The 27,767-nt window shown below is 39.8% G+C and overlaps 1 protein-coding gene across 1 annotated transcript in view; it reads right to left on the bottom strand.

Moving 5' to 3' along the window:
- TEP1 (telomerase associated protein 1) overlaps window positions 1-27,767 on the bottom strand; it is a 2,704,809-nt gene that overhangs the window by 1,160,157 nt on the left and 1,516,885 nt on the right. The window contains exons 28-29 of the mRNA XM_044058078.1: window positions 25,131-25,267; window positions 15,135-15,223 (exon numbers count right to left, since the gene is read on the bottom strand). Coding sequence (XP_043914013.1) covers window positions 15,135-15,223; window positions 25,131-25,267 — 226 coding nt within the window. The remainder of the gene's footprint in view (window positions 1-15,134; window positions 15,224-25,130; window positions 25,268-27,767) is intronic.

Raw genomic sequence — 27,767 nt, 5'->3', positions numbered from 1 at the left:
TCTCAGTTTTTTCCCCTCCTAGCTTCCAAAATTCCACAGGAATACCATTTATTCCCAGGGACTTTCCTGTAGACTGTTTATACATCACAATTTTTTTCTCATTTCCTCCTATCCTAACAGTTAGTAACTCAGCCTCATCTACCTCTAACCTTGGCATATTTAATTTTTCCATAAACACTTGCATTTGCATCCTTCTTGATTTTCATATTTCTCTGCTTTATACAAACTTTCACAGAATTTCCAAAATATTTTAATACCTCTAAGGATCTCTTTTTACCTTCCATGATATAGGCACAGGTGACAGCCCTTTCTCCTTTTTGCTGCCTGAGTCGTTGTACTAACAAAATTTGTGCTGTACTATTATTAAAAAAACAGCTGCTTAACAGCAAGTTAATCCTCTTCTTGTTCTGTGCAATTCCCCCTATTCTGCAATACTTTAACATCTGTCAGTCCCTCAAATAATTCTTGCTACTTCTTAACCATAACTCACTCTCTTTTATGTACACCCTATTTTTAAACTCCACCTTAACTATATCGCACTCACTAGCTATATTTTCAGAAGAAATTTCTAATCCTTTGCAATAGCTTCTGAGTAGTCTTCACTACCCATTCCTTAAATTCCTCTCTTTTCGACAAATAGGTGGGAAGGTGCCAGTGTCTCATTTTTAATTCATTATCATTTGATTTGTATTTCAGTTATTCATGATCTGAAATAGTTATTGGGTGCATATCAAGACCTTCAATTAGATGCATATGTTCCTGTGAAATGTAAATTCTGTCGAGCCTAACCCAGTTTTTGGATCTTGGGGAATAATATGTAAATTCACTCCGAACTCCTATTACTGAATTTGCATCTTCCATGCCAAATATTTTCATGAATTTCTTCAAATATGTATCCTTCAATTATACTTTCCCTTCTGGGCCCCGCAGACACATCTTCACTGCTGCAAATCACATTCCAGTCACCACCTATAAGAAATATTCCTTGGTGAAAACTATTTCTCCCAGAATTTATGTAAGTTCCAATATAGCAGTTTTAGGTGGAATATAAATACATGTCAGTGTAATCCTCCTCCCTTACCAGTAGCCCCTTAGCACTATAAATCTGCCATCATCATCTTTTTTGTCCTCTTCTATAACTACTGGAGTTCCTTTTGCAATTAATATTAAGTACTCCTCTTTTCCTTTGTCCTAGGTTTTCCACTGAATAACTATCCTGAAAACCCTTCTTTATCAAATTCACATGTTCACTTCTAAGTGCGTCTCCTGTAACACAGCCATTTGCACTCTACATTTTTAATATAGTTCACTACTCTTTCTTTTTTGTATTTATCTGTGAGACCACTGACATTTAAAGACATTACAGAAACCATCACTGCATTAAAAAGTTTTTATTCCTACCTTTAATGTATAAAGTACAGTTTTGTACCTACCATAAATGTAGATGTCCGAACTGGATAGCATCTGCAGTCATAACAGCTGGGTTGTCCTGTCGTCAGGCAGCCCTTCAATCGTCAAAGTCGGGTCCCAAAGTCCTCGTCCGCTTCGATGACCCGGCGTCATCTCTGTTGGTCTTGTATAAAAGCATCACCTCAGTGTTTCTTGCCCCAGATGCCAGAAGCCCTCTAGGAAGGCTAAAATTTTGGATAGAATGCCAATGTTTCCAAAAAGGTATAGGTAAAAAAATAAGCATGTATGTACATATATACAAACAAATACACCATAAAAGACTCCCCACCAGTTAGCTATTAGGGGGTAAACACCACAGAGGGAAGGAGGAGGGTAATCTGACTGCAGATGCTATCCAGTTCGGACATCTACATTTATGGTAGGTACAAAACTGTACTATGTCCTTCATGGATGCATCTGCAGTCATAACAGCTGGGTAGAATACCATAGCCAACTAGGGAGGAGGATAAAGAAAGATTATGGTGTGTTTAGGATCCCTTGCAGTACAGCAGTGGCAAACCCTGCTCGGGATCTGGAATATAGAGGCAAATTATAATGCTTGGCAAATGTATGCACGGAGGTCCAAGTAGCCGCCTCAGTAATGTCTTTGGTTGCCACTCCTCGTAAGAAGGCTGTGGTAGTGGCTGTTGCCCTTGTAGAATGAGGTCTTATGTTCTGTGGAATTGGTTTTCCATGGAAGAAGTAACAGAATCGAATGCAATTTCCTATCCATTTGGAGATTGTCTGTTTGGAAATAGCTCTTCCTTCCCTTCCTGTTGCATAGGCTACAAAAGTTGGTCAGTCTTTCTGTTGCTTTTGGTTCTGTCCAAGTAGTAGCAGCTGTCTATGTACATCCAAGGTATGCAATATTCTTTCCCTCTGTTTTGTGGGTTGGGAAAGAAGGTAGTGGATTGCCTGGTTTAAGGACACCCTGGATAGCATAAAAGTTGGATTAGTCCTCATGGACACTCTATCTTGGTGGAAGATTAGGAAGGGTTGCACTGCCATTAAGGCCTGTAGTTCTGAAACCCTCCTTGCTGAAGTAATTGCCAGTAGGAAAGCAGTTTTCCAAGACAGGTATTTTAGGTCTGCTGTTGCTGCTGGTTCAAAGGGTGAAAGTGTCAACTTTTCTTTAAGTCCCAAGTTGGCAATGGTGGTTTCCTTGGAGGTTTTACATTCTTGATTCCTCTGAGAAAACTGTCTGAGCAAAGGGTGTGAAAAGACAGGTGGATCAAAGCTGTATTCTGCTGAAATAGCTGATGCATGTATCTTGATGGAGGAGTAGGACACAGGTACTCAGAATATTAGGCATATCTTTGACACATCTTTTCCTCTTTCAGAACTCCAAGTGACAAACCTTTCCATTTTTCCTTCTTGTTGAAGGTCAATAATGTCTTTAACTCTTTGGGAAAGTTCTTGATTAGCTGCTGCTATGTGATGTTCCATGCAGTCAGTTGCAACGTTTTCAGGTTTGGATGTATGGTGCTGTAGTTGTTCTGAGTTAGCATCAAGGGCATCAGTGGTATTGGCCACATATTGTTCTGAAACATGCTCCTCAGCAGAGGGTACCAGTGTTGTCTTGGCCAGTTTGGAGCTATCAGGATTATCCTTGGCTGTTCCTCCTTGATTTTAATAATACTTTGTGTATCAAGGGAAAAGGTGGGAATGCATATGCTGTTAGGCCTTTCCAGCTGAAGGAGAGAGAGTCCACTTTCCATGCTAATGGGTGGAATGTCCTTGTGCAAAATTTTTGGAGCTGGTGATTGTGGGGTGATGCGAATAGATCTATCTGAGTCATTCCCCATTTCTTTGTGATGGTCTTGAAGATGTCCGGGTGCCATTGGGCATCGGATGTGGTTCTGTTTAATATGTCTGCTAGAGTATTTTCTTTTCCTGGTACAAATATTGCCTGTAGCTGGATGTTGTAGCTGAGTGCCAGGGTCCACAGTTCCAAAGTCAGTCTGCATAAATGAGTGCCTCCCTGTTTGTAGATGTACCACATGACTGTGGTGTTGTCTGTCCTTATCATCAACTGACCCTCTTTGAGAAATGGTCTGAACCTTTGGATTGCCAGTTTTACTGCTAGCATTTCTTTTAGGTTGATGTGCAGGTGAAGTTGATCCTGAGTCCACAATCCTTGCAGCGTTTGTCCATCATGTGGGCCCCCATCCTAGGTCTGAAGCGTCTGTTGTGATGTTCTGGCTTGCTTGACCTCTGCGAAGGGAAGGCCTGGATTTGACTGGCATGCCTGAGCCCACCATAGGAACTCCTGTTTTATGCATGGAATTAGTGGGATTTCTGTTTCTAGGCTGTGCCTGTGCTGGGACCATAAATTCCTTAGGTACCACTGTAGTTTTCTCATATGAAGTCTGGCAAATGGGACCAAAATTATGCATGATGCCATGAAGCCTAAGGCCTGCAGTACCTTTCTTGCTGTTAACTTGTTCAGTTTTGTTAGTGCCAAGAAGTAAAGAGGAGTTCTTTTGTTTTTCTGTAGTTAGGAATGCCATTTGTCTTACTGTGTCCAATTCCTCCCAAGAAAGTCCTTGTCTGGGATGGTATCAGCCTTGACTTTTGTAAATTGACTGTGTATCCAAGCTTGTAGCAAGTAAATGACCCTTTGTAAATCTGTTGTCAACTTGCTTTTGTTGTCCCTTGTAGTAGGCAGTCGTCCAGGTATGGGTAAATTTGAATTCCCTGTAGTCTGCAATGGGCGATTACTGATGCCAGGCATTTTGTGAATACTCTGGGCAGTAGATAAGCCAAAAGGCAATGCTGAGAATTGATAGTGCTCTGATCCTGCAAGAAATCTGAGGTATCTTCTGCAGATTGGTCGAATAAGGTATGCCTCCTTGAGATCTAGAGTTACCAGCCAACACTCCTTGCCCAGCATGAAGAAGTTGCTGTAGGGTCAGCATTTTGAATTTTGGTACTATGATGTATGTATTTAAGATGGACAGGTCTAGAATTGGTCTCCAAGTTTTCTCCTTACTTGGCACTAGGAATAGTCTGGAGTAGAACCCTTTCCTTGCTCTGCTGTTGGTACTTTTCCACAGCTCTCATGCTTGTTAACTCCATTATCTGTTGTAGAGCTTCTGCTTTTTGATTTGGAGGTAGATTTGGCATTCCTCTTTTGACTGGTAAAGTGTGGAAGTGGAATCGGTAACCTTGATCTATGGTCTGTAAAATCCACTTGTCTTTTGTTATGTGGTGCCAGTTCTTTGAAAATAAAGTTAACTTTCCGCCTAGAGGAGCTGCTATTTGTTCCCTGGTAGGCGGATTTAGGATTAAGTCACTGTGGCTGTGCTGTTGTAGTGGCAGTGGTTGTGTCTGAGCCTCTGTTGTTACCTTGCCACTGTGGGTCCTCTGTAGGCACCACCTCTAGATTGGTTTCTGCCTCTGGGATTCCTGCCCCTTTGAAATCTTGTGGAGTCTGGAAAGGACCAATTTTGGCAGGCCAGTTCCTGCTAAACCTTGGGGTTGAACCTGCAGGAAATCTTTAACCGTTTGAACTAATTTTGCTTTTTCTTCCATTTTCTTTATAACCTGCTGTGCAGGTGTACCAAACAAACTTGTCTTATCCATAGGAGCATCTAGTAACTTAGCTTTAACATGATCCGGTGAGGTTGCTCCTTTAGCCATGCATGTCTTCTTATCACTGTGCCAGTCATGGCTGATCTAAATGAAGCCTCCAGTGCATCATAGCCACATTTTAAGGAATGGTTACTAACCTGTTGTATGTTATTTACCATCTCTAATACATATTTCTTGTCAAGAGATTCATCAGTGGTTAGTTTTTAGTTAACTGATCAAGCATAAACTCTTGGTATTGTATCATGTGAAATTGACAGTTTAAAGCTCTAGCTGAGAGAGTAGCTGAAGTGTAAACCTTTTACCCCATCTGTCTAGTGACCTTGCTTCCCTTTCAGAAGGAATAGGGTTTTAGCTATGGTCATGACTGCTTTGGGACCCTGGGATATAGATTCGGGTCTGCAAGAGGGCCTTGTAAAGGTGGTGATGAGTATCTGGCACCCTGTAAAATCTGTCTGGTTTGGCAGGGGCCGGGGCAGTGAATCTGGAGCAGAGCAGACATCATTGAAAGCATCATCTACCACAGAGAACAGGAGGTATAGCTAAGGGCCTGTGCTGTGGAAGGCGTGAAAGGTTCTAAGTCTTTTCTGGAATCTGAAAATCTTGTTGCTGCCATTGGAAATGCTCGCATGGCATGTAAGGTTTCCCCAAAGGAGAATTCTTCTGGAGGAGAAGCAGCTGGAATAGATTCTTCAGCATCAGAATCTTCAAAATTGGAGAAAGGAGCCTCTGGCTGGTCAGTTATGTCTGATTCATCAGCCGAATCATCAGAGGACACTGGCTCAGGGGGCTCTGCCCTAGGTCTCTTCTCTGGGGGCTGAGAGGCCCTGTCTGGGTGAGATTGAGATCCTCTAATTAATGTAATTAAATCTTCTGCCAAAGTAAGCATTTGATTACTAGAAGAGGGCCTGGTAGAGGGGGGTTTAACAGGCACTTTTTAGAAGTCTTGGCTGCTTTAGCCCTGGCGAAGGCCTTAATGGACATGGCTGCTGGAGGCCTAGCAGCACCACGTGCTGGGGTAGAGACATCCAAGGGAATGGTGTCTGATAAGTCATTGGCAGTCGATAAAACTTCTGAGGTTGGTTCAATAGCAGGGGCCTCAGCTGTAGAGATAGATTCAGCTGTACTTTGATCAGTTTTCTCGGTTTCAGCGAAACGAGACACTTTTCGCGATTTGTTTAAGCATGGTTTGGCCCGAAACCGGTGGACCCGCGAGTCTCTCTTTGCGTTTTTGGCGGCGCAGGGTGTAGTCGGAGGATCTGGCGACATAATGTCTGTAAAATCAGAACCAAAACTGTTCTGCAAACTCCGACCCGGCCCTTGCGTTCGTTGGTTGAAGGAAGCACAGGCTGAACAGGCTGCTACGTGTGGGCTGGGCCTAAACAAGGCAGGCAGTAAGAGTGGAAATCTTTATGAGGTATTTGTTTCCCACAGGTTAAACAATTATTAACTTTTTTGACATCGAGTCCCAAGTCTTCAAAGTAGTATTCGGTAGAAATAATCTCTGGATCCGACCGACCGGCACTTGCGAACAGCTTCTGCTTGAGGCGCCACGGCAAGAAAGACTGAGGAAAATGGCGTCGGCTGATGCTTTATACCGACCAACAGAGATGACGTCGGGTGAAGGCGACATCAGCGAAGCGGACCCGGACTTTGGAATCCGGCCGACTGAAGGGCTGCCTGACGACAGGACAACCCAGCTGTTATGACTGCAGATGCATCCATGAAGGACATCTTCTTTTTTGTTAAATGTCTAGTTCCAGCGTTTGTGTTACATGTATACACTGTTTGACAGGTTGAACTTTTATACAGTTGTTTCTTGTCATAGCCATTTGAGCCTATGTCACATCTTACAAAACGTGTTTTACTAAAGGCCCTCAAACACACACACACAGACCCCCAAAACCTATTAACTTAAAACACACAAAACCATGTACCTCTTCAAATATTGAAGTTTTACCCTCCTAAGAGAAACAGAAGTCCCAAACTGACAGCTACACTCACAAACCTGGGTTAACCAAAAAGAAGGGTTAAACAAGCTAAGACACATGGTGCAGCCTGTGCTTTTACTAAGTGTTAATTGGTTTTGCCTTTTCTTTATAGCTCTCTCAGCTGGGAAAAGCCCAGAATGCCTTCAGAGAACATCATCTCCTAGCCAATTTCTCTTTTTCCCCTCAGCCAATGACTCTTCACCAGACTGTAGCCAGTTTCTCTTTATCAGATTGTCTCCATGACCAGGCAGCCAGTTTCTCTTTATCAGAATGTTTCCATGGAAACATGAAGACTAGCTGCAGAAATTTTACTGAGCATACATGTATTTGCTAGACAAAAGCCTCATAATACTCAATGTTCTATTTCATTTACCTGCTATCTCTAAAATCTTGTTGCTAAATCAATCTACTGTCCTTAATCCAGTCATTCCCCAACACAAGTATGAGAAAAAGCACACTATTATTTCTTCTGTTATGCTTTTTAACCAGGTTTTTTTTTACATTGCAGTGCCTACATTTCTTAAAAAAACTGAAGAAGAAAGCGAGAAGGGAGAAAGAAAAGAAAAAAAAGCAGCACCTGTTTAAAATCCCCATTACACTTAAAAAAATAACTGAAAAACTTTACTTCACAGCATGTAAAGAAAGCCACACACCACAAACATAGTACTATTTAACAAAATAAAATCTTTACGCACAGTTAATGTTCTCCCTCCTCTTCCCCTCCCCAATGCAATTTTCCGAACATGAAAGACATGAAGTAGGGTATATGCTTTAGAGTCCTCCACAAGTTCAACAAATTCTGAAAAATTCCAATATTTCCAGATTTTCTTGTTCTGTCATATTTCACAAATATAACTGTTGCACTGTAATTGTATTTATTTAACTTTTGTTTACCTGGATAGTCTGACTTAGAATGAGCCAATTTTCAGCAGAGGCACAGGGAGAAACACTCCAGATGCATGTGTTTGTAATGTGGGAGGAAACCGGCACACCTGGAGGAAACACAAGAATGCAGGAAGGACATGCAGACTCCCCACAGAAGGCACCTCAGCAGAGAATCAAAATGGAGACCCTCTTGCTGCGAGGCAATAACGCACATTGTTGCACCACTGCGGCACATTAATTTACTGGTTTTATTGCTGTTCATCTCCGAAATCCTGTCTCTCCTTCATTTCCAATGTACTCTTGTTTCTTCTCCAACATTTTCCATTGAAAATTTTGAAAAGGTTTCACAGGTACAGTCCCTCTGTGGTCTTTATTACCAGAAGAACAAGAAGTAGAATCTCCTTCTGTTTCACACCTTACGTTTTGCTGGACAAACATTTATATTTCCTCCTTAGCATGCATTTCATCAAAAAATGATTTTCTCCCTCCACGGAAGAATACCTTGAAGACAGCTGGGTACAGCAGTTTCAATCTCACACCCGCACCTCAACATTCCCTGAACAGTGGAATAAATTTGCTCCTCTTCTGTCTTGTGTACAATGAGTAATCATTCTCTACAAACACTCTGCCATCTCCCACTTTTAGTACTTTGCCCTTCTGACAGTTTTATCAGAATCAGTTCCTTCTACTGGAAGGATTATATCTTTACTATTAAAGGTCTAGATTGCTTTTTTATAGCCAGGTTTGGGGCATACAGACAATGTGCCCTTTCAACTAACAACTCTTGCTGTGGAATGCCAGTCCAGTTGCTTATTTGCGCTTTCATAAAATTAATGCAGTCTGTTTCTTCCAGCTTCTCTGGTGTAGCTGAAAATCTCAGGTTTTGCCTACATGCTCTGTTCTCTAATTCTATTATTTTTTGAAACATCTCTTTCTGAGCAGCCTCATATTCAGCCAACGTTTTCTTCATTTCAACCTCTGATTTTTTGCAGCTTTACCACCTTATCTGAATATCTGTTTAAAGCTTCTTCCATTTTCCAGCCTTTTGTTGTTTGAGTTGATATACTCCATCGGTGTTTCTTTTATTTTAACCAGGCATTGCTTTTTGCTGAACAGCTGCAGAACTTTCCCCAGTCAGTATTTTTCCTCACTTTTTGTAGCTGACTTTTTTCCAGGTATTCTGTATTTTTTTATTCCTAGCATCCAGGCAGTGCACTTACTAGTCAGTTACTGAAATTTAATCATAAACACAAGTCTACTGGCCTTCTTTGCTGAGTTTCTGTTATCACACTGGTACAGCTCGAAACAAGCTGTTATTCAATATGCAGCCATCTTGGAAGTCCCGACTGCATGTTATACTGTTAATACAGTTCAGTATAGTATGCAGTCAGAGATATTTGAAATGTGTGATGTGAGTTTTTATAAGTGACTGTTGCATACGCTGTTGATATTACAATAAACAAGTACTTTTTAAAATTCAATGTACCCAGGCTTTATACTACAACAAGACAGGAATGTTTGAAAGGAAGCAGGTGAAAGTTAATATGAAGCTTTGATCCTGGGCTGCTGGTGGAATTTAAAACTAAATTGGCCATTTTATAAGTAAAATTAAAACACTATTATTTTCCCATTTTTACAGAGGTGGATTCTAGACTAATTTCCTTAGTTTAAGCTAAAGACGGTGGAATTTCTTTAAATGTCTTTAATAAATTACCACTTAAAACACAGACAGACATAGGTTTTAAACATCTTTATTAAATTATCACTTAGGCAAATGTACATTAATAAAACAAACCATATTAACACATTTCCGGTTACATGCATTATACATCACATATGTTCTTTTTTATAAATATAATCCATCCTACATTACATAAATTGCCCAATTCCTACCATACCTTAAACCTCACTCCTCTTCCTGCTTTAGTAATTCATATAGGTATTGTGCAATATTTCATACATCCTAATTACCCCTTTTGTAACAGCAGCTTCTTTCCTAGACAACTAAAAACACTACAAGAGAAGGTCTTTTACTTAAGATCCCCCTATACCTTTATCTCTGCCTATACTCTTGATGTCAATCCCTGGCAGGGAAGGCAGTTTCTAGCCTCCAGTCTAAATGTCTTCTTTGTCTCATCCCATTCTGTTACCTTTCCCTCTCTAGCTACTTGATTCCAATACATTGGTTCCTTTGCCAGTTATCTCCAGTAAATTCCAGCCCCTTCTTGCCTATTTTCTGCACCCATATTTGCAGTGATTCCTATCTGCAAAATCTCCGTTTTCCAGTATTGCATTGACTTAGTTCTTAGAATACTTTCTTCTACTTTATGAATGTAACATTTTTTTAATTTCTCCAAATCTTTTGGGTTTCTAATACCATGATGGTAATGGACTGCATTCCTAAGTCAAAGTATGATTAAAGTTCATGAAATTAGTATTGTTTCAATCTTTCATGTCAGACAGAAGTATCTTTGCAGCACCTGCAATGTGCCCAGTAATGACTCCTTCCACAACTTGTACGGAGTTACATGTATTGGTAACATATCTAAATACGATTGTACATTCTTTTTTATAAGACCCATTCTTCTCACTACTATTGGAACTGTCTGGGTATCTTTCTTCCACATTGCTCTCATTTCTGCATGCAAATTCTGATATTTTATGACTTTGTGTCTATGTACGCAAGACACTGTGGTCACTGGGTGTAGCAATTTCAATGATCAATGCTACTTTTTTCTTCTTTTCATGGACAACTATATTTGGTTTTCTCGCATCTATCTTTTGAACTGCTGGTAATGGGTGATCCCATGTGATGCAGGCTTCATCATTTTCTATGATGCTTTGTGGATCATGTTTCCAGTGTTTTAGCTACTTCAATATTATGTTTGCACAATCCCTGGTGCAAAGGTCTTGCCACATTATTGTGCCTTTCAGTATACAGTCCTTCTGCCATTAATATATCACAACCAGTAACAAAGTGTGCAACCATTTCCAATTCTGCTTTACAAAACCTACATTTGTCTGTTTCTCCCACATGTTCAATGGACTTTGTAAACCAATGTGTACATAGCCCACCATCTTGGGCCTCCAATATTAACCTTTCATCTTTTGGTTTAAATTTGCCTCTCCTTAACCATTTCTGCATTCGATCCTGATCAACATGAGGTTCTTCCAGGAGTTTTCTATACCTCCAGCTATATTTATGCATTTTCAACATTTCTTGCCTTCTCATCTGATCCTCCTCACTTTAAATTCTTTCTTTTGTTTTTTGGCACATTCAGTTGCAGCCTGATTTTTATCTACTTCTGGTTTAATGTCCATTCCCACTTGATGATGATATGCTTCTGCTAGACTAAGAAGAGATCATCTTAGATTTACTCTCCTCATGATTCAAACTTTCACTATGTTTGGGTCTTGTGAGGTCAGCAGATATGTATGCAGTCCCACGACTGCAGATCTATGCATATAATCAACCTCAAGGAAGCTCATACCTCCTTAGGAACAGGGAATATATAATCTTGGTATGCACTGATTTTTGTAAATCATCTGATGAGCATGAAGCATCCTTCTTGTTTTCCTGACTAATCTATCCAACACCTTTTGAGGCCAGTCAATCACTCTAAAACTGTCAGGACAGAAAGAGGAAATTGGTTTATATTTTGAATTTTGTTCCTAGATATCAACACTGTTTTCAGGATTAATTTAAGTCTTCTAAAATATTCCTTACTAAGTTTTATTCACTTTTGTTCATGTTTTATTGTTGATCCTTCACCAATTCCCAAATATTTATAAATTCCCTCTTGCTCAAGGTCTTTTCTATCGCATTCTTGTCCCAAACTGATGTTTCTTGGAGCTGCAGCTTTCTTGCTTTAAAGGTTGCTTTTGCACATTTATCAAGACCAAATGACATTCTTATATCATCTGAAAAAATATGACTACTTGCAGTTGTGCTTTCAGTTCCTCGTCTGATGCGCTATAGTTTTAAATCATCAACAAAGAGAAGATGAGAAGTCTTTACACTTTGTTCCTTTCTGGGAGCCAAATTATAGCCATGACCTAATCTGTTAAACAGACAGCTTAATTGGTTAAGGGCAAGGCAAAACAGCAACTGTGACAGAGAGTCACCCTGAAATATCCACCTTTGGATTTTTATCCCTGGAATAACAACTTGTCCTTTATCATGGCTTAACTGCAAAGTGGTTTGCCACTGCTCCGTGGTCACTGTGATGTAATTTATCAGTACAGGATGCATCTTATACATTTTAAGCACTCTTTTATGCATGAATATGGGATACTGTCAAATGCTTTTTTGTAGTCAATCCATGCCATCCTTAGATTCTTCCCCCTTTTACAGTTCCCCACTATGACTTTATTAAACACAAATGATCCTTTGCTCTATATGACTTTCTTTTATTGCCCTTTTGTTCTATTGCAATAAATGAATTTTCTTCTAAATGACTATAAACTCTGTTGGCATCAATTCCGGTCTATAGTTTATATGTCGTTGAAAGGCAAGTTACTGGTCTATAATTTTAGGGTAGCTTGCAGGTTCACTGTTAAGTAGGAGCATTATTTTTACTGCTGTTATACAGGTTGGTGTCTGTTCAGGATGTGTATATAAACAGTTCTTACTCATGGCTACATCTAAAAATAAAAAAAACAAACAAAATACAGATGGTGTTGAAAATTTAATAGTACCAAACAAGCATCTGGCACCTTGACTTTTCGCCTTCTATGATAATTTACATGATGCACACAAACTTCTTTATATACCAAGTGAACCATCCAAAAAGACATTTCCATCAATCAAATAGTTATACAATTATTCAATAAATCAATTATGTTCTAAATAAAAAAAACTTTAAAGCATTATTTTAAAGCATTGTTTTAAAATTGTCATTACATACACCAGAAATCTGTGACAACATACAACCCTCTTATATAAAACATATATTTATATATATATATATATATATATATATATATATATATATATATATATATAAAAACGACATTTAATGAACAACATCATATGGTAATATTTGCCTCTAAATTTAATCCTCTGGGATGTAAAGTATCATAGTTTAGAATTAATCTACTTTCTAAACCATGTTACTTGTACTTTAAATCACCACCTCTCATATAAAAGGGACTAGCAAGTACACTGAAAAGAAATGTACTATTATTCTTTCCATGACACCTGCAAAAATGTTCGCCCACTGGACTATTATGATTATAATTCTTTATGTCCCCCAAATGTTCTAATATTCTAACTTTCACTGCCCTCTTTGTTTGACCAATGTACCATTTTACAGGATTACATCCACATCCTATTATGTACACAACTTTACAAGAATTGCAGGAAAATCTATTATTTTCAAATTTTTTACCATTAATTAAAATACCTGACACATTTTTAACAAACCTACACACTTTACATCTTCCACAGGCATAAGTACCCACCCTATGGTTCTTGTTACTCCAAAGGGGTCTGTTAAGAAGTTCCTTCATGTTAAGGTATCTCCCATAGGAACATCTTATCATCCCTGGGAATAACTCACCCACCGTATCATCCAAGCAGACAACATGCCACAAATCTTGTAGCACATTCCTCATTATATTTGAGAAAGGTGAATACTTAAAAAAAAAAATAATTCCCTGTCTGTACAGTTAGGCTTTAAATTCATACCCACATGTTTTTTATTGACCCCATTATCCATTATTCCACCAGATTAGGTGTTGAGAGATTAAATTTATTTATTTGTATTTATTTTCCCTTGGGAGTTTTTCTTGAAGTAAAAAGTCTTTGGAAATGTGAAATGAGTTCAAACAGAGATGAGAAGAAGCAACTACATAAAAGATCAGCCTGCCAAACATTAGTGTCTGCATCTAAGTTGCAAGCTGGAATTAATAAATTCCAAAGAAAGGTAATGCATAATATGTGGAAGTAATAGCTATTTTATTAGAATGGCTGCTTTGTTAAAATTAACATGAAAGTAAATGGTCTTGCAGGTATAGACTAAGAACGAAGAGTAGTGAATTACATCAAAAAATGAGATGGTCAAATAGTAATGTTACAGGATAAACCCTTGGACAGAAATGAGCGTGTGAATTTGAGAAAGAAAATTTCAGGATGGAGATTCAGCAGAATATAAGGAACAAAGGAAAAGGGAGAGACAGAGAGAGAAAAGAAAGAAGTTATAGGAATAAGTGGGGCCGGTAAAGGCTCAAGTATTGCCGAAAAAGACAATAATATCACAGAATAAGAAAAGGAGCAACTGCAATATGCTAAAAGGAAAATAAGGGAGCCTTTAGATAATATGCATGAATATATAATTATTTCTTTTTTATAACAACTCTAGAATCTAAAAAATTTAGCACAATTCCCTAGGCAACAGAAAGTAGAAAGAGTTGAAGCCAAACACAGAGAGCCCATTGTAAGAAAAATAACCAGATATGCTATACTGGTATTATAAATATTTCATTCATTTTATGAAACTGTAGATAAAGCAGTGGAATGAGGAACCAAAAAAAGGCACAAATGAAAGTATTTATGTAAGATGTTATGCAAAGGGTAAAGAAAGATGAGGTTTAAATAGTGATGCATAATCAATCAACAGGGAAATCTACAGAAGCAGATGGTATTCTTGTGAAAATTGAAGTTAGGACAGTAGAAACTCCACAGAAGTGCCATGGAATATTTTTTTTATTTATTGACATTTGTTAATCAGGTTTGTCCAGCTGGGCTTGAGGCTCATTTTCAGTGGAGACCCAAGGAGAAAAGCTCCAACACAAACAAATAACAGAAATTCAAACTTTAGAATCAAAAATGTAACAGAAGTCTGTTATACAAGAAAGTTAAAAAAATACAATAGCAATGTATGCACATAATTTTTTTACAGTGAAACATATTTACATATATACAAGAAAAAAATATATATATATATATATATTACTGTAATATACTATATGTATATATATATTTACTGCTCCACAATGGTGCACAACTCTTACCATTTGTAAAAAACATAATTATGCAGCTATTCATAAAACAGTAAGGCAACAAAATCTCTGGTTCTGATACCTGCAGCCTGTACAGGGGGCCTCAGTAACAAGATAAACAGGTTTGGAAGCAGCACATTTATGATGCCTTTGTTTAATTATTTGGAAAAGTGTCTGCTCTGCCTAAACAGTGATAAAGTTCTTAAGTGCACTCACCAAATGCAATGGAAGCTCAGGCAAAGCCTCAGGGTCACAATGCCTAAAGGTACGTGACTCATCAGGATCTATTATCTTCCAGAAGTAAACTGTAAAAATTAAATGCAACCATTAATATCCAAAAAGCAAACTCACAGTTAAAGAACAAGGTTCATGTGAATAAATATCTGATGTATTCAATATTCAATATCATCTTTGTACCAGCATTAAACAGTAATTCTTTAATACTAATTCTGAAAACACTGTTCCTTCACTACAGTGTTTCAGGTAAACTGGGATGCTCTTTTACTCAAAATCCTTGTCTTCAGACATAAATGCATTACTTCATATTTTCTGTCTGACTTACTCAGCTACATGAATACCCTTTCCTTTGTAGAGTTTATCAATCTTCTTTGCTTTAACCTTGATAAAACATATGGCATACATTTATGCACTTAACAGTGACACTTGTCAATAATACACAGTGACTATAACCAAAGAAAAGAGGTTCTCACAGCAGGGTGAAGAAGTTTAATGCTGGGAACTGTAAGTGACCATTATACTACAGTGGCAGTGCATCTAATCATTTTGATAACAATTTGCATGGTGTAAAATGTACAGTTCTGTAAAATGTTACCATAACAACATATGTCCTTCTCTTTACTGCTACAGTATTCCTGACATAAGGGATCTACTGCCAAGGATAGCCCAACGTCGGCTAGTATACCAAAGCTTTTAGAATTTATAGACAATTGAATGTCATATGTATGGTATGCTCCCTGTGCAAGGCATAGGCCATAAAGGTAATGTACAGATGTACATACCTCAGAATTGAAAAACCTCAGGAAGAATGGAATGTTCTTAGGCACCAGGAGAAAGATGTGCATTCTAAAAAAGGAGAATTCCCTGGTTACAGGAGGAGTCAAGGGCAGACGAGCAGAAATAGCTGAGAAGTGAGCTTCTTTAACTGAAGAATATGATACCCCAGCCTGAAGCAATTCACACAAATAAGAAAAAAGGGTCTTCACTGAAAAGGGATCCTGATTACGAGAGAGATACCAGACAGAAAATCTCTTCCATTTGGACAAATATGATTTCCCGGTAGTGGGTTTCCTGGCCTCTTGCAGAACCCAAAACACATCCCCAGAAAAGAGGAACCTAAAAGGGATCAAAACCCTATCACCTACAGCGTCAACTGAAGAGTGGACAAGTGAGGATGGATAACAGACCCCTTGCCTTATGTGAGAAGATCCACTCAGTGAGGTAACTTGTACTGATTGCCCCTAGCTAAGTAAAAAAGAACGGGGAACCAATGATGTGCGAGCCAAAAGGAAGACACCAGCAAGATTTTGAGGGAGTCTTCCTTGAGCTTGTGCAGATCCTTGGAATTAGGGGAAGGAAGGTGTGCAGAAACATCCTTCAAGGAAAAGATAGGATTGTACACCTTCCAAGCCAGAGAGCTTGGGATTCTGGAACAGAAAAAAATGAAGCTGTCTGTTCAGTGGGGAGGCAAAACAATCCACCTAAAGATTACCCTACTGATGGACAATGTCCAGAAACACATCTCTGTGAAGTACAGATTCGTGAGCATGTGTGCTGGACCTGCTCAAATAATCCGCCACTATATTCTGCTGTAAAGGAATGCAGACAGCCTGAAGAGTCACTTGAATCTGGATAGCTAGATCCCAGACCTGAAGTACGGCCTGCAAAGAAGGTAGGACCACGTTCCCTCTTGCTTGTTTACACACTACATCACTGTGGTATTGTCTGTGAAAACTTTGAGGATCCCTGGAAGAAACATGGAATGAAAAGCCTGAAGATCTAAAAGGAGGGGTCTCATCTCCTTGATGCTGATGTCAATGTGATCTGACCTCTAGTGGGGGAGGCCAGAAACCCTGGACCATGAGAGAACTGAAGGAAGCTCCCCATCTCCTGTCCGAGACATCAGAAAAGAGCTCCTGAGATGAGACTGGAGGTTGGAAAAGAAGCCTTGGGTTGACAGAAAGCTAATGAATCCATCACTGAAGCTCGAGTTTGAGATAGGGAAGAAATGGAACTAGGAACTCTATTGGATGACAGTACTGAAGCCATAGGGACTTGAGCTACCACTGAAGCCTGGCTAGAGGCAGCAAAGCCATGGTGGAAGCTATAAACCCTAGAACTCTGAGAAAATCCCTGGCTGTGACTGAAGTCAAGGGACTGGAAAAAGGCAATCAGAAAGACAGCCTTGGGTAGAGGCAGGGATATCAGCATAGAAATGGTCTGGATCCTGACTGAGAAAAACATGATCCTGAGAGGAAACCAGGACTGAATTTGAAAGTTTACGCTAAACCTCAGGCTTTGTAACAGGCAAACAGTACACTGAAGTCCCTGAAGCAGAACCTCAGGGGACGAAGCCTGGATGAGCAGGTCATCCGGTTAAGGAAAGATCTGAACCACTCTCATTCTGCAAAAGACAATGACAGGAGCGAGGCATTTCATGAATACCCTTAGGGCAGTAGTGAGGCCAAATGGCAAAGCAGAGAACTGAAAATGCAAGGAAGAAAGAGAAATGCAAAAACCTCCTGAAAAGGGGATGGATCAGGATGTGAAGGTAGGTATCCTTGAGGTCCAGAGATACCAAAAAATCCTGAGGAAAAGAAACCAAGATTTGAAGGAACAACATCCGAAAGGAGGAGACCTTTAGAAAGGTGTTAACTGAGAAAGGTCCAAAATGGGTCTCCAGTTGCCTTTGTTCCTGGGAACCAGGAACATTCTGGAATAAAAATCCTTCCCTTCCTGGGTATGGGCACAACTTGAATGGTGTCCTGGGCCAGAAGCACTACCTGTAATAATAATTCATATGGAATTTAGTTGCAGGAAAAACAAAAATATGTTTCAATTCCAGCAAGGCATTGCCTGTGTCCTAGAGAGACTTAAAAAAGTCAGCAGCAGCAGAGCCAAAAAGGTTTTTATTACCAACAGGAGCATCCAACAATTTAGCTTTCATGTCATCAAGTAAATGCTGAAGATAAAACCAAGAGCAACAACACAGAACAGAACCAAAAGCAGCAGCCCTAGAAGAAGCATCAGTTGCATTATAACTACACTTAATAGAGGGCTGAACCAACTGAGAAGTAGGCCCAGAAAAGTGCTGAGGCTTTCCCTTCAGAATCAGAAAGGTCAGAAATTACTTGAGAAGCTTGAGAAACTAGTTAAGTGTCTGGTGAATGATAGCCCTAAAAATGCTAGGGTGTCAGCAATATATAACTTTTTGCCTGAACGTTTCATGGCTCTACTGTCTTTGTCTGAAGGAAGTAGTTTAGTAGAGGGCAAAAGCTTAGAAGGTTTGTCAGAAGAGACAGACTCTACAAAAGGATCAGCAGAAGGACAGTTATACAGAAATTTACAACCATCAGGCACCTTGTAAAATTGGTTAGGTTTCTTGGCGGTTGGAGGTTAAGAATCAGGGACAACACAGACTACTGAAAAGGTATTCAAGAGGGCAGCCAGAGCTGAAGGAAAAGCATAGGGTTTGGGCAAACTCCATCTGGAAGAGTTCATAATACCTCTTCTGAACATCAGAAAGCTAAGAACAGTCCCACATGAATTATTCCATCATATGAGAAATAGTGTCCCCAAAATACAGTTCTTCTAAGGGAGAAACTGGACTAAGAATCTGAAGTGATCTGAGAAGAGTATGCCCAAGATTCTTCTCCAGGGTCCAGATCTTCATCAGAGGACTCTTGCTCCCTGTGCCTTTTAAGAGGAGTAGACCAGAAAGTGACCAGGGAGGAGCAAGCACAGCATTCATTGAGGAAGTTTCAAGGCCATCAAAGCATTAAACAACCCCCGAGTAAAATCCTGCCATTCAAGTTGGGGATCTTTAGCAGCAGCAGCAGTAGGAGAAATATGCCTTTTTTTCATTTTGAGGGACATCTGCACAAAAAACCCTAGGACGTTCAGAACCTCAGCTTCTTAGGAATCTCTTCCTGAACTAGGATTTGTGGAATCCCTCTTGGTCCCTCAGAAATAATCAGCCGAGGTTCCCCCTCAACATTTGAAGCAAACATTTGTAAATCCTCCGAGGACATGTGAGAAGTTGGATCCATGCCAGTTTCTGACAGGGCTGTGGCAAAGGAATCCAAAATAACAACTGGATGATCCTCAGGGCTTTCACCAGCCTCAAGACAGATGTCTGTGGGAGGCTGGAGAGCAGTCAAATCAGACTTGAGGTTTTTGGCCTTTTTTCTTAGCAGGCAGCTGACCCTCTGGACGGGTAGACTCCATCATAACACCTTGCGCCAACAACTTCAAACACTGGTTTTCTAAGTAAACAGACAAGGAGGACAGACAACTACGTAGAGACTTAGGGACAAATGCTTAGCAGATAGAACACTGCGTATGGTCATCAGAAGCACTCAAACAGAAGAGACACTGCTCATGATGATCTTAATGGAGAATCTGCCTCCCAGACTGATATTTTCCCTTTCTGGATGAAATGTAAACTCACAAAAAACAAAAAACAGATAAGAAGAAACCCCAATGAGGTACTTATATGAAACATGGCTCAGTAACCAGCACAGAAGAAAGGCGTTCAGAACCACGTACAATGATGGTGTTCGGACTGGTGGCAAAGAAGTTCTCAAATATGTACCTTTGTATATCAATTTATGCCCTAGGCCTTGCATGGGGAGCAGAGATGTGATGTATGATTGTCTATAAATTCTAAATGCTTTGGTATACTGGATGTGATTCCCCCTGAGGGGGAATTAGAGCAAAACAGTTGCTGCACTTGTTTAGGAGACAGGTAAAAAGATTGCAGCAAGGCTGGCCCAATTGACAAAGTATTCTTTCCATCACTTCTGGATTGAGGGACCACTCATGAGGCAGGAGTATGCATCTGCTCAGTTTGTCTGCAGTCACACTAAACTCCCCCAGAATGTGCATTGCTATGAGAAAGCGGTTGGATGAGATTGCCCACTGCCAAACTCTGAGGGCTTTTCAACACAAGGGCTTCACTCCTCTTTGCTTGTTGATGTACCAAACTACTGACATATTGTCCATTTGAATCACAACTGTCCCTGAAGGGAGAGCATCCTGGAAGGACTACAACCCTAAAAGCACTGCTCTCTCATCTCTAGGACATTGATACATAAGTTGGCCTCTATGGGAGACCAAGTGCCTTGGACAGTGTTCTCCAGATAATGCCCCTCCTCATCTTAACTGGAAAGCATCCATAGTCACTGTGGCCTTGGGCTGAAAGAGGATGAAAGGATGACTTTGTAGGATATGACATGCTTGAATCCACCATTTGAGATCTCTCTTGTAAATATTGGTGACCACAACCGAAGTTGAGACTGGCTGCTATAGTACTGACCATTGTGCTGTGAGCAGCCATTGTAAAATTCTGATATGAAATCTGACTCAGGGGACTAGAGTTATAGCTGCCACCATGGACCCCAGGGCCTCTAGAACTAGGGGTGCAGATACTTTCTTGCTGTTGATTATCTTCATGACTGTGATCTGATTTTCTGTTGTCTCACTGGGTGAAGAGAAGTTATTGTTGCCTGTGTGTTCAGGATTGCTCCTATGAACTCTAAGGTCTGAGTTATTTCAAGGTAAGATGTTTCATAGTTTATGGTTATCACCAGATGGGAACATGTCTGGAGATCCTGCTGCTATTTGATGCCTGGTAAGACCAGTAATGAGCCAGCCATCTAAGTACGGAAACACCCAGAATCCCAGCAGTTTCAAATGACCTGGTACTACTGCTATGCACTTGGTAAACACCCTGGGAGCTGTGGTTAGATCAAAGGTCAGAACTCTGAACTGAGAGTGATTGGCTCCAAGCTAGAAATGGAGAAACTTTCTGGATCATCTGTTCATCTTTACATGACAGTACACATCCTGGAGGTCTATTGAGCACATCCTACTGAGGGGGGATTAGGGCAAAATAGTCCTCTTCCAAAAATGGAAGAATGGACTGAACCGTGACCATCCAGAATTTTTTGTTTGTCAAACTGACTTGCTTAAAACACTGAGATCCAAAATTGGTCTCCAGTCCCCTGTCTTTTTTGGCACTAAAAAGAATCTGGAGTAAGTTCCGGATCTTCTCTGGTCTGGCGGGACTTCTTGGATGACTCTCTTTTTCTAACAGTTCTTGAATTTGTAGTACTGCTTGTTCCTGCTGATCGGGTAGGACATCAGAGATTCTTTTGCAAATGGGGGGGGCGGGGTGGAAGGGAAAATGTAATAATATAACCAATGGAAATGATCCTCTGCACTCAGGTATCTGATGTTATTTTTATCCAGGCTCTCAGTGAAGGGAGAGACAACCCTGACTGCCTCCAGAAGACGACAATTAGGCCACCATTCAGGAGAGATGAAAGGGTTTACCAAACAAAGAATTTCTTTACCCTTGGCTTTGTGGGCCTCTTATGCTACAAGGGTGATGTCTACCATTGAAGTTTCCTCTTCTGCCCCTAGGGGAACCACCTCCACATGTGTCTTGAAAAGACCCTTGGGACTTTTTGAACGATATCTTTCCAGTACTTCGCTGATTCCTTAAAAGGGATCATTGGGGTGGAAAAAACATACCCTCACAGCAGACAGGGTCCTTACATCTTTCTCACACCTGGACAACTTTAGAACCAAAGAAGGATGCACCAGCAATGGGAGCACTGAAGACTTGAACAGCTCCGCAAAGTCACATAAGTGCATCTAGCCATGTCTCCTGAGGGTATCGCCTGAACCCACTGTTCTTGTCATCCCTTCATCTGCGTGACAAATGAACATCATGGACGACTTGGACATGGACTGAAGGGTAGCCAACTGAGAGACTACGGTTTCCTGCACCTCTTCAGAAACAGATCCTGCAAGAGTATCTGAGAGCTCCTTAATCAGATCCTTTTTCAGCCTAATGAAGTGTGAGAAGAAATTCAAGAACCAAAGATCGATGAAGCACAAACCCATTTTCCAAACCTATCCATCACCTGAAACTCCTTGTTGGGTGGATGGATATAGGAACTTTCCTCCGCTAGTTCCCTTTTGGTTGCTGCCACAATGACCATGGCATCAACAGGCAAATCTTTCGACCAGAAATGTTTATCCTCCGGGGTAGTGATTATTTTGTCAGGTCTCCGGGGAATGGGTTCAATGGTGTTAGGAGCCTTCCATGCCTGCTGAGAGATCAACTCAATGAGCTTATCGGTGGGCAAAGTCACCAAGGAGGTAGATGGGCAAGTACCAAAAGCCTTCAGATACGCTGACTCCTCAAAGGATTGCTAGATTTCAAATCATCTCTCTGTTTTAAGATTTCCAGGATGCGATCTTGGGGATCCTCTGCCCTCATAGAAGTCCATGTGTTCTGTGAAAGATTCCTCTGGGGAATCAAAGTGCTTCTTCCTGCACTTCTTCTGAGGTTTAGATACTCACTGCCCTTGTAGAGGAACTGGTTGAGACTCTGAACATAGGTAGGATAGGAATGTGTGTTCAGAGTAGGAAGGGGCCGACTGACTACTACAGTCACAGCTCTCTCCATAGCCTTGAAAGCTGATCTACCCAGATAAGGAAGGGACCCTGGATCTGAAACAGTAGGTCTAGGAACGGAGGTCATCTCCTGCTCAGAGGAGATTTCTCTTGAACAGAAGTTGGAACCAAGTTGATTCATGGCGAAGCTACGAGGTGCAAAGAAGGCTCCAACAACATCAAAGTCAAATCTAGCCCCACCAGAACCAACAGGACAGATACAGTCCCAAACGGTCTCCAGTTTTGATCAACTGAACCAAAGAGCTCAGAATGATAATCGGTTTTGAAGATAAAGACATCTTTGGTTCTGACACAGATGGCACCGAAGCTTGGAACAGTAGTCTCCAAGCCTTCAAGTGAAGTTAGAGGAGGAAGAAAAAGGGGTAGTAGTTGAAGAACAGAATCCTTGACCCATCAGGGTAGGAACTGAGGTGGATCCTGTCACTCCTTTCACCCAAATGATCTTTCTCATCAATCTCTCCACATCATCTTCGGTTAGCCTTCTAGAGGAATGGGCAGATGTTACAGAAGGTAATGTAGGTCTCTCAAAAATGGTGATGGAAGTCTGTCAGAAAAGGATCAAATGATGGAGAATAACTAGTTCTTGGTGGAGTAATTTTTGTTGAACTTGTAATTTTGATGTTGGAACTGAGGATGTTGGCACCACAGTTTGCCCTTGATCTCTAGTCTTAGGAACTGAACAGCAAATTGGTTCTCATAGTAAACTCTTGCTAATTATCAGTTCCAAGGAAGCAGTCAGAACCAGAGATTGTCACCTTTTCCCTGTTGGTTCCAAAGGAGAAGATGGAACAGAAGGTTTTGACTTCTTTGAACTTGGAGCCGATGGAGATGTCTGCACCAACAAAACCTCTCTTTGTCTTCTCAGAAACTTTGGAAGACATAGAAGATGGACTAGAAAAAACAGATTTGTTGGATTTTTCTTCGCTGAAGTGGCTCCAGATAACACCTCGCTGAAAAGAAGACAGAAGCAGGTCTTTCAAAATAAATGTATTTTTCCGCTCAACAAGAGCCCTATGACTGAAAAAATGACAGATCAAGCAGTTCTTCTGAAGATGTAGGGGGCTCAAACAGTAGACACATAAGGAATGCATGTCAGAAAAGGGTATTTTACAGCCACATTTCTTTGCAATGCTTAAATCCAGCTGGTGCCTTTTCTTTTTCTGCCATACCTTCAGAGACACACACACACACACACACACACACACACACACACACACACACACACACACACACACACACACAGAGAAAACTGAGGGAAGTACAGCAAATCTTTTAAGATAGAAGTAAAGAAATGTAGCAATACAACAAAGTTATATCAGTGATGAAAAGTATACTACATGAAGTGTAGAAGAAAAATGTCAACAATGATATTCAGAATACTAATATACCAGAAAGGTAGAATAGGTAAGGAATTTATAAGATGAAGTGAAAAATAGACAATATATAAAGATTAAGAGTTAGAGTTGAAAATATACTAAAGAAATGACTTATCTGCTTGAAAGCAATTGTCACCAAGTCTGACACGAAAAGCAGCAAACAAGATCTGAGGTAACTGGGATAAGTGCATTATGGGTAAGGGATAAGCTTGAGAGTTTTTTTAGTTACCACAAGCTATGAAAGTGGCCGAGTCAGTTCCAACGATTGGAACCAAACCCATAGGTTGAAGACAGAATGAAAATTGACAACATCAGATTAAATCATAACTGTGTATGGCTGGAGTTGGTACAAGACTTTCACTGGTAAGTTTTTGGACTGCTAATAACATGATGTGACAAAGGGCTTTGGGTGCTTGTGGCATCCTTAAGAAATGACCAAAAATAGTGTTGTATTGTTTTTCAGTAATGATGCCATCTCTGTGCCACTCATTTTCCTTATTTTGCAATTTATCTTTTTTTTTTTGAAGATAATTGGTACTCTTTAATAAACCAGTTTATTAAAACACAATATACAATTAAATAAGATGAAAACATCATATCAGCCAACAAGAGTCATCACACAATATCCATACAACAGTAAAAGCAAGTTATATCTCATAGTAATACAACAGAGCAGCAAAAGCAGTGAATCAATTATCCATAATCATAAAAAAAAGAACAAGAAAATATTCCAGTAGCTTTTAAAACTAGATGCACATATACTCTAATACTCCGGAGTTTATGTTCAAAGAGACAAAAACAATTCAGTGTCAGTTGGACCTGTCTTCCATGACCTAAAAACGACAGGGCTATATTAAAACTGCATAAAATATCATGACCGAATACAAGAAGGGGGTTCTGAAGACTCATTTAATAAATAGATACAAATAAGCAAACTCTCAAAATTCTAACATTTTTACAACTAAAATGACCCAAGATGTTAACCATACAGAATTACATAATTACAGACGTATGCCAATATTTATCGTTTTGAACCCTATACACAATGACATTCTTATATTCAGCCCTGCATCACAGAAAGTATATATCAATAAACGGAGACCATCCATACCTGCAAGTAGAAGGTGCACCTGTTTTCCTAGTCCTGGTCTCTTTAAATACCGTTGCTCCACTGCAGTCCGCAAGTGGTCATTGGAGAGACGAAGCCTGGAACCAGGAGATTCTGCTGGGGTCCAGACCCCCATCACACTATAGTGATATGAGTAAAGAAAAAGTAAATGAGTAAGTTGCTGTGGCCAACATAAAACTAATACATGTTCTTGGCTGCATCTTCAACTTCTGCTATTACTACTAGTGGCCCATGCTGTGGTACCTTGTCTCCTTATCCCAGGGGAAACGCACAATGCCTGTGACTACAAACAAGCTATTCTGTAGGTATGCCATTACTTCTTCCCATGCTGCTGGCATGCAGATGATATTTAATTTATATATCAAAAGGCCAGCTCCACATGGTAATATTACATTCAGTGTCAGACTGAAAAACAAAATCAATTTGTTACAGCAAAACAATGTCTTGATTTGCACTGAAAATATCTATGTTGTAAATCTGGTATCAAGCCACTGAAAAATCCAAATTCTTAGACTGCATTTGCAAAACTATATATAGACGATTAACTCCTGTAAATTCAATATTTTGATCCCATATTTATGACATATTATACTATATAAATAAAAATAATGTACGCAACCGTATTTTGCTCAGAAGCTGATTTTACATAAGCAAAAAACTGCTTTTGTAGTAGAAACAATTATTATGGACCATATTCAAAAAATGATGACTATTTTGGGCTTCTGTAGAAAAAACAACAATTACTTCAGTTTTGGTTTCCTCTGAAAAATAGTATGCTGTATGCTGTAAATTAACTTTAAAATATTGAACAATGATATTCAGAATACTAATGTACTAGAATGCATTTATTAAATTAAACTGAGGGGCTACATTACAACTATACAGACAGATAGATATATGGCCAACATTCTTTGCAAGACCCAATACTGTCTATCATTAAGAAAATTCAACGGCTTGAATTCAACTATCACCATACTCAAAACAGTTGATACATATATGCACCACAATCAATTTGTACATTCCAAAATATAGCCTAAGTATAAAATAGTTACAACCAACCCAAACCACAAAATTAAACATCATATCAACTCAGTCTTCTCCATAATTGTACATATTAAAATGATGCAAAAAAATGTTATGGAATAAATTGTCATAATCAGTATGGATACCACCTCAGGTCTCCCCTAAAAAGAGGATACTGGCATAACGGGACTAAGATACTACTTTTTGTTGAAAGGAGTAGGAAAAGTTTGTCGATGCTCTAGTCAACTTTCCTCTAGTAGTATAAATACCACCTCTATTCTCCTTCTGAAAACAAGCCACTAGCGTACTGGGACTAACTCAGTCAACAAAGGAGAATAACAAAACAAATGGAGAAGACTCCAGAACAAGATCATGCTAAAAATATAGCCTTTATTCCAAAACTCTTAAGAGCTTTTGTCCATAAATAAACTGGACTTCTTCAGAACAAACAAATGAACACAGTATATATAACCTATTACCCCATCAACAGCATATGAGCAATTAAGAAATTAAATAGAATAACTGTTTAACTAAGATGCAGTAAAGTAAAATAAATAAATAAAAACTCACAAGCCCATAACCCTTGTTAAACCATAACTCACAGTGCAGCACCAAGCAAGCCATATAGACCTCTGACAACCACATAATGCCATAAATGCAATAAATACATGTACAACAATGAGAAAGCAAAGAAAATAATGTTGAAACTTAGTGAATGTTCTAAAATGTTTAAAAATCAAAGGATAAATAAACAAATGTTGGAGGTGAGATGAGGAAGAAAGAGCTATCTGGGAACATATGTTTTAGCAATGTAATGAGCTGGCAGATTTTAAAAACTTCCTACAGATTACTCATAGGCTATCGGCTCTAGGGCCTATACAAGCCTAGCCATAACAATTCCCTGGATATTTCTTCCCACAATATTTACTTCCCTGGACCCTTGTCTACAGGGCGACTGAAGTGATCCCCGAGGTGAATTTCCTATCTCCCATCCAATCGTCAAGGTTCCTTTTGAAGAGGGCCAAGGAAGCGCTGTGCTTGACATGTATGGGCAGTCTATTCCAGAGTATGGGGAGTCTCTGGGTCACAAACCTATCCCTCCAGCAATTTTTGTTCATTGCGATGACCAGGATTAAATCACTGGAGCATGTGGCTCTGAGGGATTGGGATTTCTTTAAGTGGAGCATGTCCAACAGCTCAGGGTTTGACATGGCCTTGTATGTTAAGCAGAGATCGCCTCTGAGTAGACGATATGCCACAGAGTATAGCTGGAGTTTTTTTTAGATGGTCAGCATAAGGCATCTGCTTTAGGCCTGTGATTCTTTTATTGAGGCATTTCTTTTGGCCTTTCCAGCTGTTGCAGATGTCATGTGAGGTACATACCAAACAGGGCATTGTACTCTATAATGGGTATAATGAGGGATGAGTAAAGTGGGACAATGACCTCCTTTTTTCTGGATGAAAAGCCCTTAGTGATGAGGTGTATCACATAGAAGGATTTCCTGACTGTTGTGGTGATGTGGTTATTGAAGGTGAGACCACTGTCCACCTGTGTCCCCAAGTCTTTCATCACACTTTCAGTGTTGAGTGTACTGC

The sequence above is a fragment of the Protopterus annectens genome, chromosome 16.part0 (genome assembly GCF_019279795.1).
Source record: "Protopterus annectens isolate FY-2018-M chromosome 16.part0, PAN1.0, whole genome shotgun sequence".
Taxonomy (NCBI): Eukaryota; Metazoa; Chordata; order Ceratodontiformes; family Protopteridae; genus Protopterus; species Protopterus annectens.
Note: the sequence above shows the minus strand (reverse complement) of the source record. Positions and strands in the feature narration are given on the sequence as shown.